At 41.2% G+C, this 12,355-nt stretch overlaps 1 protein-coding gene across 5 annotated transcripts in view; it reads right to left on the bottom strand.

Moving 5' to 3' along the window:
* Window positions 1-8,511, bottom strand: part of ppp1r12a (protein phosphatase 1, regulatory subunit 12A) — a 51,760-nt gene extending 43,249 nt beyond the window's left edge. For 3 of the 5 annotated variants that reach the window (XM_079334677.1, XM_079334680.1, XM_079334678.1), the window contains exon 1: window positions 8,096-8,509. In XM_079334677.1, the coding sequence (XP_079190803.1) occupies window positions 8,096-8,332 (237 nt within the window). In that variant the 5' untranslated portion in view covers window positions 8,333-8,509. Of the gene's footprint in view, window positions 1-8,095 lie in introns of all 5 variants that reach the window. The other 2 variants (XM_079334681.1, XM_079334679.1) reach the window with 2 other exon arrangements.
* Window positions 8,512-12,355: the final 3,844 nt, after the last annotated feature.

Below are 12,355 nucleotides of genomic sequence, written 5' to 3'. Positions count from 1 at the left end.
ATAAACATGGACAAAATAGAGACTCTGCATTAAATAAACCATAAGACAAGGTCAAGTGTGTGTCGGCCTATAGCTCTGCTGTAGAAATGCAGCCAGCCCAGCTCATATATACGTGGCAGCAGATTTACTCCACTGAGGAATTCTCCTTATGACCCCAGGTGAACCAGTTCCAACCTGCAGCAGCGACTCTCAGCTGAAATACTTGAGCTCGCCTTCACTGTTCCACGTCCACCGACGGGGAAGCCTCTGGCTGTTTTGCGTTAGCATAGAAGGCTTAGAAACAGAGCTGGGATGCATAGAGAGAGCGGAGCCAAACAGGTGTGCAGTAGGAACTCTGATGTCATTCTTCTTGTAGCAAGCAGAGAAAACTCTGGTATTATTTCTCAGCAAGGAGAGTTGCTCACTGAATACATATTCCAATTGAATCTAACCCTAAGTTTAATTGATTATAGAGACTGTATCAATAAAAGACAACATCATAGGTACCTTTTTATTCACTTTGAAGCTCCACATTTCAGAGCAGAAATGACATTACTGCTCGTTTCATTCACACGTTTGGACTGATAATATAGGATTTCAAAAAGAGTCTAAATTGATAAATTGTCCACACTGTTAATTTTTTTTTTTTTTTTAACTCTTCCAGTCCAGTCTTAAAAAAGGTACACAGCGGCTGCATACTTTCAAAGTCATACATGTTACCGTGACACTCCGTGCAAGGAAACAACATTGACGTGTCACAATGAGCAGATGACCTGGCTGTGTTGCAAAGCATTGGTGCGCAAACACCCTGCAAAGACTTCCTGCAGTTGATTACAGGGTTGGTAAAAAAAAAAAAAAAACTGAAAAAGAGGCTGAATGGAACGAAGTGCAGAGCCAGCTCGACAAGGACAGACCTGACAATTACACACAGGTAAAATAGACATGTTCAGGAGCTCCATTTCTAAAATTAACCCCCTGAGCACGCTGAGGTTAAAATACTGCTGCAATGATTCACTGCAGAATGGAATTCAACAATACATGCAATGACCTCGACTTCAGTCAAAGAAAACACATCTAGGGTGTCTTGTTTATCTCATTGCAGAGGACTTAAGAAAACAGACTGAAAGGACATACACTGCACAAGAAACAGCCTTGTATTGATTATTAAAATGCAAACAGGGAGGAAGTTGCAGAAAATTAAGAAATATTCTTCATCGAGCTGGCCTTTTTCTGCTGGTTGGCTTTGAGCCATGACAGGCTTCCTTCCCTGTATCCCTGATGTTGCTCCAGCCGATCCGTTTGAACTCAGCAGATAGGTTACAGTTTATTTCTGCGGGACCTGTTTTGTTTCATGCGGTTCACGATTTTATGATGCAATAATATTTCCTCTACTGTACCCTTTGGAAACTGATCGTTCATCAACAATGATGTGCAACGACATCGAGGGGGGGGGGGGGGGCCTGAATACAATTCAATTACAAGTCGTCTGTTATTGGCACAGAAGCACGAAACATGAGTCAGTGTCCGGTTAGTTTTTGATCATCTACTGAAAAAAAAAAATAATCCCCAATTATATACAATCATGACTCACACAGCAGGCTGTATTAAACTAACTAAATATTAGCTACAACAAAAAATCATGGCAGCAAACACATTCTGGAGGATCGGTTGATTATTTGAGCTAGACAAAGAACAATCTGATCTCAACTGTCTAGATTCCAGTCCATGAATTATTAAGTTTTAGTTTAATGTATTCTGCAATACGTTAGAAATGCATGAGTGAGTAGCTGCTACTGTATGGCAGCCTGAAGCCAAAACAAAGGAGCTGGAAGCCTTGTGCATCCTCTTGCAGGAGATGTGATGTGAAAGCATTCTTCTTTAAAATCAGGAGGTTGGGTACGTAAAGACAGGACGGTTACAGAAATCCTCTCACAGACTGTATCCTCAGGGTACGAGCCATTCAAACAAAACTATGGTTTTGTATGTTTTCATTTCATTGGGCGAAAATTTAAAAGGCAATTAACCTCGAACAATGTCTACTTCAAGCTCTTCCTCCAGCTACAAACTCTCTCACAGTTTGAGCTCATAGTATCAGCCTCCATCCAACGCAAAAAAACAACAACATTAAGACATGCTAGTTTGACAGCTGACAAACAGTACGCTTGGCCTCTACATGTCAAAGCTCCTGGGTGCTATGAACTCTACGACACACCATTGTCTAGCTCATCATATCGTGGAATATCAAAATGCAGTCAATAATTTAAAGAATACAGCGACATGAATGAAAGAGGCTGCAAGAGTCAAGCTGAGTGGAGTCTGAACGTCATGGACATCGATGCTCAAATTCAAGTACAGACAAAGAGTTAACAATCATGCTGCTATTAAAGACAAATGACACCTTTCCTTCTGAAAACAAACAAAACAAAAAAATAGATTTGCTGACACATCAGAGGACCTTAAAGACCTTTAGCAGGCTGTAAAATTAACACTGCCAAAAACATATTACTATCTCCAGTTAAGAGTAAAAGAGTTGAGTAACACTGCTGCAGCATCAGGCTTTAACTTGTTATTCAAACAACTGTTCTCCTTTCTGCATCAGGCAGTCGCTTCCTTGTTGCTTTTACCCCTGACAGTCGGGGGTTTAACGTCTGTGCGTTTGCCATAAACCTGTTAAACATGCAGTTTTGCTGCCTTTACACATTTCCAGTTGATTTACATGAAAAGTGCAAATATCAACAGTGCGTCTTAGTTAGAGCCTACAGTACATACAAAAGACCTGAGTCATCATGTGGGTCTCATGTGGTACTGTACACCCCCCCCCCCCCACAAACCATTCAAGGCACTGAAAACTCAGCTCGGGCTGTGCGAGAGGAGGATGATGATGTCTTCCGGGCACAGCTGAGAATCTCATGGTCGGGTCTGTAGTGAGATCCTCTGCAAATTATGTAATGTGTTTATATGACTGCCTGCTGCATGGTGAGGCTGACAAGAAACAGCCACATCGCCATCTTCCTTCCATCACATGCTCTCTAATTGTTCCATTAAAAGATTCATGGAGGTTTATTCTCATTTCTAACTGCTGAGCACTGCCAAAGGCTCGCTCTCTCTCTCTCTTTCTGCTCGCTGTGTTATGCAACTCCCACTCTGTACATGCAAATCCACCAACACAAGTGACTAGCAAACTTGCCCCAGTCGTTGTCATGGAGACAGTGCAAGATAATGTTCATAGACTTCAGGGCCATAATGAGGGTGTGTAATGTCAACAGAGCGGAGGCATTGTAATACCCAACTCGCACATGTTAAGCTGAGCTGAGTCCTGTCACCTCCATCCTAAGGATCATGGACGCTGGAGACAAAAGTTCAGTTGTGGGTCAGTGTGGAGATTTTCCTGTGTGAGGCGACAAGCCCTGGTTACCTCCACGCTAATTGCCTTGATGGAAGCTCAGTGGGCGAACAGTCAGCCAGGCCTTGGCATTGCATGGGGACAGGCAGGCCAGAGTGAGAGAGAGAGAGAGAGAGAGAGAGAAAGACTGGAGGGGAGGGGCTTAGGTGACAGCTGAGGAATGTCTGCCCTGCTCTCTCTTTGCCATGGTTTCCAGCGACTGTCATGTGAGGAATGCACGAGCCGGGACGACAGGAATGCTACTCTCTGAGACGAGTTTAGCCGACGAGATCAGGAATCTCCACTTGTCTTTTGAACCCCCCCCCCCTCCATTCACTCGTACTCGGACCTCTTTACAGCAGCCTGAATCCATGCTGCTTATGTTTGGGTGAACTACTCTGTCTCTTTACACTCGACAAGGACAGTTTGGTTTTTTACCTACAAAAGATTAGAGTCTGCACACACATATGCTGAGCAGTTATTAGTTGTTGCCATTGACTGATAAGTTAACACAATGACAGGAAATGGTTCCATATCTGGGGCTGAAGCATTAAAAGAGGAAATGTAGGCAACAATAACGAGAAGTATAAAAACTATGTATTTAGCCTTTAAATTCCCATTATATATATTACAATCACATATGGAAAGGGTACTGCCAACAAAGCAACAAGAAAAAAATGTGTGGACCAACGACCTCACATTTAAATCAACTTAGTAGAACATCAGACCATGGCGTAGAGCTTTAGTCTCGATAGTCGCTGCTAACTAAATATTGAAGACTGGTCATGAGACGCCTGCGCTAATGTTACACAAAACGGGTGCTTTCCACTGAAGCCATTTTCACATATGCTCTCCAGAAGATTTCTATGACATTTCTGCTGCCTTGAAAATCTTCAGGAATAGATTTTGTTCCTTTCGGGTCGTTCGACATATTCGCGGCACATACTGGGAGAGCATAGAAGAGCACGCTGGCTGGCGGCGGGAAACAGAATTCAGCAGCTTCATCGGATCGGTTTAGTTCTCAAATCCTAAGCAATGTCCCTTTGCACAATCCGGCCTGTCAGGGTGTTTAATTATTTTATTTTTTTTAAATGACGAGAACATGTTTACAGATCTCTCCTCGACAGCTCGTCTATAAAGTGACAGATGGGTCGTGACTCACACGAAGATACAACCTGGAGTCTAAATGGGAGATTATGCCAGAGCTGCGCTACAAAGCAGAGCTACAGACTCTGAGTCATACCCAAACTTAGTATCATCTCCTGAAACCCAGTTTGGAGAGCTTGTGGTCTGGGTATTTATAACCCTGCGTTTGGTCACCAGTTGGGAGTGATATGAGTGAGGAGTGAGCCCTCGTGTAACGACATGACACACTTCACAACAAAGCCAGAGGTCAGTCATTCAACAGAAAGAGGAGACTTTTGTATGTTTTCCCCCCTCCCCAAAAGAAAACCTGTAAGTTTTAGAAGATCTTGAAGTGTTTACCTTGTCTAGTCAACAAGGAGGGAATAACAAAGACATGGAGGATAACATCAAATGACTCTGGCTGTCCATCAAGTCCTCACTTCATTTAAGAAGATGATCAGCTTCATCACTCTGAAAGTACAGGATTAGCACTATAAACATGAATCCCTGTACCGCCTTCTTCAACTCCTTTATAACACCACAAAACCCCTGGATCACATGCCGGCCGACAACACTTTGCACACACACACACACACCATTCTTGTCTCCAGAGATGGTTAGGTCTGGAGAGCGGCACTGCAAATCAAATTCTTTCTCCCCCCCCTCCTCTCTCTCTCTAGCTCATCCCTGGACATCGGCCCAAAAAAAGGCAACGTTTCCACCCAGTGAGTTTGCGCGGGGGGCCACGTTAATTCCAGATTTAATTATAGCAGACTCCGAGCGCAGAGAAGTGGTGGATTTAACGAGAGCATTAATGAACAGACGGAGAAATATACACACTAATTCGACGAAATATATAGCTAATGACCTATCTCGGAAAACTTGCTTTTAAAACTTTTAAGAGCCAAGTCTTAGACAACAAACATAACATGTAGCAAGGTGGTGCACTCAACAGTACACAGGCTTACTAAGACTAGACATGTGGGCATGAGTAATGAGGTGACATCATTGGAAATCTATGCTGGCATTAAACATTTAAAGTAAGAAGTCTTTCATTAATCCTTAGATTACATAAACACTTGCTGTCCAAACAAATAGGTGGATAAAGCAGCCTTGCTTGTGCAATGAATTAAACTGTGAAATGATCCTTACAGAGTGAACCGCCTACGGTACATAACAGGCTCATTAAAGACATGCGCGAGCTCAAGAGACTGACTTTACAACAAGACTGAAAGAAGGACACGATGATGTCAATGGCAAATGTTATATATGGCTTTCCCCGCTCAGCCTACCTGGCTGAAAAGCAATTTGCCTTCTCTGTCAATTATGGAGTCTTTCATATAAAATCAGTAGTACTGTACAAAGAACCATGGCATTTTCTTTGATTGAATGCAATACTTAACACTTAAAAATACTACTAATATTACTATTATGTTGTAGTTTACTGTATGGGGGGGGGGGGGGGTAATGTGGTTTGCATTGTATGTTCTGCATTGATTGTTCTCCGTCTGTATGGAAAACATGAAAACTCAACAAACAGGGTGGAAGAAAAAAAAAGGCAGGTGATCCATCCTGTGCATGGAAACGTGTCGTTGTTGTTTTATCTCTCCACCAGCAATAAGCAGTATTAGTAGTATTTGTCTCTCAATAATGTCTCAGGGGCTGACCTGTAAACATGGTCAAAGACACAAAACATACTGCAAGGACCAAGCAACTAAACATTGTAATATGAAACACCAAAGACAAATACAACAAATAAGTATTCCAAACTGGGAAAAAAAAAAAGTCTACTTTCTTTAAGTTGAAAGAGCTCTATTCCAATTAAAATTCTCACAACTAATAAAAACAGAATAACGTAAAACTAATTGTTTACCAATATCTACCTGATATAATAGTTTGACAATGCAGGCTAGAGAGGTGAGGTCAAATCTGGGAGCATTAACCAAACAAAACAACACTTCTACAATAGTTTACATTTTGTACTGTGCAGGTATTTATATTCCTTCTATAATTTACATTTCGTACAGTGAAAATATTCAATTGATATTTCTGCTACATCCATTCAAATGCATCATGCTGCTACCTGTAAATAAGTCCTATCATTCATAGCCCACCTTAACTTAACTAGAGGGACGTTTTTGTATTCTTTTGTTGTTTCTCTTTTTAGCTGTGTGCACTTTAAGATGAAGCCAAATAATGTTGTTGTACAATTGTATATTGACAATAAAGGCCTTCTATTCCAACAATACAATAAAGATAAATCAATTAATTACATTGAGGACTTGAACGATTTCAATACAATAGTGCCAAACCATGTTACAACCTGAAATCAACTCTCTGTTAAGTACACATCATCACTGAAGTCAACCTGGCTTTTTATCTTTCTGCATCTACACCCATTAGATACCATTACATTTCAATGACTGGGAAAAATGGGAACCTTTAAAGTCAGACATTTTGCAAAGCTCCGTTTCAAAAGCCTCTTTCATTTGATAGCACCTGGGTGTTGTTTTTTTTTTTGTACTGGCTAGCGACAGCCAAAACAGGCTGCCATTTTCATTATTTGGCTTTCAAAGTACACAGGCTAGATGATGTAGCTGCAGTAGTTAGCGGGCAAAAACAGCGAACTTTAAGCACCCCTGACACTCCAGCAAAATAGCAATGTTGTCGACCACAAGCGTTTCTGGTTGTAATAAACACTACACAGCAATCACACGTCAAGTTGTGACAGCTTATGGGCATCAAACGATGTCGTTTCTCAAGCTGGCTAACGAATGAATCAACCGAAGCTAAACCCTCAAAACAGCTAACGCAAGCTAGCTTATCCTACTAAATAAGCTAAATGAGCCAATAACGTATCGAAGATATTTCCAAACTTCTACCATAAAACCTTATAACAGATTCCCCAAAAACACCGCTACTGTCAATAATGTGAATGATTAGACTTTAAGGTTAGATAGGTTTTTACAAGGGACGACATTAGCTTGCAACCGAGTGACGTTGGAACTAACTGGAGTTAGCCGGCTACATGTAGCATCCTGCTCGCCCTCCCAGAGAGTAGTCGGTGGATGGTTTACTCAACTAAACGACTTTTTTTTTTTTTTTTTACTGCCAGCCAGGTTAGAGCTACGAGTAGAAGTAATGTAGTTATAATCTTGACACCTTTTAAAAACACAACGTTGCTAATAGTACCTGAAAACAGTTTCAACCCCAACATTTAAAAGTCATCAGTAAAAAAATACAAGAGAAACGTTACAGTCTGAAATCAAGTAGCGCAGCAATTACACTGAGCCCAACTCCAACTAGGACTACAGACTACTTCACAAGAGGAGGGAAAGGTAGCGTTTAACTTTGACTGTACTCTGTAAAATGTCCTGCACTGCTAGAACTGTTTTATTATGATGTAGCAGAGATAAGGTCCAACATTACACTGCGTCGAGGGAAAATAAAGGACGAGTGTGTTACAGGAGGTAAACAACGGGATGAGAAGGGCTTCCTTTTGACAGGTGTTCACGGGCGAGCAGCGGCCCCCATATTTGTATCTTAATGATGCTGGCAGTGCCCTAGTGACAGACAGAGGCTCACACACAAAGATGATAGCACACGAACCTGGTGCAGGGCGGTGAGACCGTCCACATTGGCGTAGTTGATGTCAGCGCCCCGGTCGAGCATACGGAGCACCTCCTCGGTGTCGCCGCTGGAGCAAGCGGCCAGAAACACGGCGCCGTCGTCGAACTTCACCTTCGTCTTCTTCTTTTTCAGAACAGGGGGCTCCTGGTCCGTTTCCGAGCCCAGCCATCGCTTCAGCTGCTCATTCCTCTTCTGCTTGGCGTCCGCCATCTTCATCCCCCTCCTTGTCTCGGGCTTCTTATCTTTCTCCGAGAGAGGATATACTTTATAGTGCCACTATCCCACAGCGCACTGGGGCGTGGGAAGGGAGGGCTGGGGAGGAGGGGGAACTGAGAGAGAGAGAGAGAGAGAGGGGCCGAGAGAGAGAGAGAGAGAGAGGCCGAGAGAGAGAGAGAGAGAGAGGGAGGGATGGCGTCTGGATTGTTTTCCATAACCTCGCGAGACTTGGAGCTCAGGAGCTGCAGTATAACGTCATCATGAGCAGATTATGATGGGAGAGAGTGAGCTGGGTAATCCCTTATAGACAGTGTACACCAAATAAGACAAGAGCACTTGAAGTATTACATAACTTTAAAAAGACAGAGAGAGAGAGAGAGAGGTACTGTTACATACAGTAGCAAGTATTTCTCATCTCAGCTCCATTTTATATTTTAAAGGACAACTCTATATTGTGATTTATACAACAATATAGCCTAATTATGATGGAGTGAAGTGGGACTTTACACTTTATATTTCACTCCAACTCATTTTTTTTGCATGCCATTAACTGACATTTACGCAAACTGGAAATTATAAAACTGTTGTGATATAGCAATATCACAGTCGTCTTTGTGCTGCTGATTATAAGCACAGATGTTATTCAAATCTGCGCTAAATCTGTCCTTTTACCATGACCTAATCACAGCTGTTCTGTCAGTCTGTGAAACAACCCACCCTCCTGCGTTCATTAAGTGCTTAATTATTGCTTTTAGAGCATTGTTTTAATGCAAGTTATAGTTCACCCTCTGACCCATACATTTATCAATCAGTAAGAAATCAGTAAGAATAAAAACAGTCTAAATAACATATTTGGGCATAGTTATGGTGCTTTCTAAAGTCCTCTTTCTAAGGTGTGATAACATATAGATTAAGGCTGAACGATTTTAGGAAAAGATTGAATTGCGATTTCGATTTTTATCACAATTTTCTTCAAATCAAGCTTGTGCAATGTTCTCAATGTACAGTAACATTTACAAACATGACAGGAAATTACATCATGCCAGTTACAAGTTTAAATCATACGTTGGGAGAAGCACTGCCAAAAACCGCGGCTTTGACGATCACGTGATCGGGTTTTTTGAACTCGCGATTTCGATATTTTTACAGTCTATGATTTCGATCAGAAAACGATAAATCGTTCAGCCTTAATTTCGATCATGTCATTTTTAGTTGTGTGGTGGTGTATTTTATTTTTATTGGGAGGTGACTGCTTTCATTTTCATTTGAGGAAATAACAGGCTCTCTAACCAAACTTTATATTCTTCCACAAATGAACGCTTCACATGAAATAACTATTCCAACGATGTCATCTGCAACACATTTAGTTTCCATCTAATCAAAACAGCTCATCGCTGAAAACAAAAGCGTCCGAACCACAGAGTACCTGGAATGATTTGATGGGTAACACTTGAAGTGCTAGGAATGTCTAGGATTGAAACACCGGGGTGGTCCATCTCAACCTGGTGTAAAAAGCAAGGTGGCCAAGCATAAAGTGTTTTTTTATTTTGGCAGCAGCGCTGTGTGTTATTGTTGGCAGACTCCCATGTGTACTCAGCAGGGGGTGCGGTATTGCCTCCTCATACGTGGGTTTTAGGCATGAAGCGCACAGCCACTTTTTGTTGTTCCTGAGGTGTCATTACAAGTGATAATGATGTTATTCTTGGGTTTAAAGGCATTTAAAAAATGAAATAATGCTGCGTTTTCTTGATTAGATGCCACCCACCTAATGAACTTGGAGTTGACTTCCTGAATAACAAGCTGTTCAAGCAGAATCAGGATCCAAAACATTTATACAACAGTGACCATGAGTCACGCAAGCCTTATTTTCCCATTTCGCTGTCACTGACACTAAATCTATCAAAATAATTTATTGTCTGAAAATGCTGTAAATGAGGCTTGGGCATCAGTACAAGAAACTGCAAGCCAGAACACGAAGGTTAAAACCCAGAAAGAAGCATCAGCTCTGATGATACTTATCCTAAATGTTGCCGAATGTCACGGGAAATTACTGTGGTTCTACTGACTCATACGGATGGTGGAACACCAACAGCGTCAGTGTCAGGAAGTTGCTGGCCAGAGGCTTTTAATGTGAAAGTGATGTGTAAGCTGCTGTTCAGCGGAGGACCTTATGCTGAGTGACAGCACAAGGTGAGCCATGTGGGCTGCATCCAGGACATTATTAGAGCGTATTGTTTGAGCAGGTCTTTGTGAACTTCAGAGTTTTATGGCTGCACACTGTGCTAATACTTGTGATCTACTTGCTGTTTCAGGTGGTCGTTCCAAACAGACATTTCATTTTAATGGCACATCATTATCAGTCTCGGAAGATGTCAAAAGACATTTTTAATACCCATATCTTAAGAGAACAGCTAGCTGTGGTTGAACGTTTGCTGATGAGTAATCAAACACTTTGTTTAGCCTTGAATTTGTCTTACTTTTCGATTTATTGATTGATTGAACATAAAAGTTACACATGTCTTACTGTTAGCATTTTGGGCTCTGCAGCTCTGAGTTGACTTCTCTGACTTGAGATTACATGCATGATACACACACACAAATTGTAATCGTGTAACACTGTCAAAGGGTAATTTACTATTTTGGACAGCTGGCCTTAGCTGTCGTCGATTTCCACATGCCATTGTCTTTTTAGTTTTGATTAATCAGATATTGCATTGATTTGTCAGTTATGTTTAAGTGATTGGTGAAGGCCATTTAGCTTATCCTGTGCATCAGGTGTGGGTCAAATGAGTCAAATGGAATTATTTGTCCAAGTTGAACTTCTGTCAACTTGTTTCAGAATCAAGGTGAAAACATGACTCAGGGCAACAGCAGTTCTTTTAATTTTCAGATATTTTGTGCAAGGCCCAAAAAACAATAAAAATCAAGCTTTAAAAGGGAAAAACAGAAATTACAGAAGTAATGTTAAGTATTTCTTTTATGTGTTTTGCATTTCTAATTTTGCTGCTCTTGCAGCTAGTTATCTTTAAATCTATATCTGCAGTATAGTTATGTAAGAGGGGCCTCTTGTTGCACTGAAGGCATGGAAACTCTGCATTGTATGTCTGTACACTCCACTTACTTACAAACATCTTGGAGGTAGTTGTATTTCCTGTTTATGCATCCTGCCGGACCCCCTCAGCAGCTGTATTTATCTAAGAGATGTTAGGGATTAATTGCTTTTTAAAGTCATACATTAAAAGAGAATTGATTGACTATTCTATGTAGTATTAGTTTGTCTGTAAATTGTATGTGGAATTTGTTTTTGTCACAATATTGATTCACTGAAGATAACGTGAAAACAATTATGGTAATTTAACTTTGGTAACTTCAAGAATTTAACGTTTAATTTTAAATGATGGGATGTTAAAAGAGTCGACATACATATAAAAACTGCATGATCACACAGAGCAAGTAAAAAAGTAATTTGCCAGCATCATCTGACTTGTGTCTGATGGCAGTCTTACCAGTACATCTGTGTTGAGTCTTTCTTACAAACTCCTGTTGTTCCTGTTCATTGAGTAAATTAAAAATGTAAAGTCTGCATGTGGCTCAAGTGTATCAAGATTACAATGGGACACTCTCACTGTTTATCTTGAGCTGCTGAGACGTGCATGAGCCAGTAAGATGGACCTAAAAGTCATGACACTAGAGGCATATTTTCTGCAGTGCGACATCACTGTCAGAGCACTCAGTACCTGTGACTGATTCCCAAGAAGAAGCTTGTGTTTACTGCTTTAATTAAGTGTTTCCAAAGGGACTATTCTCTGGTGTGATTTGTAAAACCAGATGTAACCAGAGGTATTTAAATCAAGTCAGTTAAGACTGGTTCTGATGTGATCTCTTCAAATGTCATGACAGTTCGATCAGGCAGGGAAAGTCCGTTATTTCAACCGCTATACAGTTACTGTTTCAGTCATACCCAGCGTCACGTCAGGGATATGTCCAGACTATAGCAGCACTCACAGAAGGGGTGTCTGGTGA

The sequence above is a fragment of the Symphodus melops genome (assembly GCF_947650265.1).
Source record: "Symphodus melops genome assembly, chromosome: 22".
NCBI classification, from domain to species: domain Eukaryota; kingdom Metazoa; phylum Chordata; class Actinopteri; order Labriformes; family Labridae; genus Symphodus; species Symphodus melops.
The sequence above is the reverse complement of the archived record's forward strand: the minus strand, read 5'-3'. Positions and strand labels throughout refer to the sequence as shown.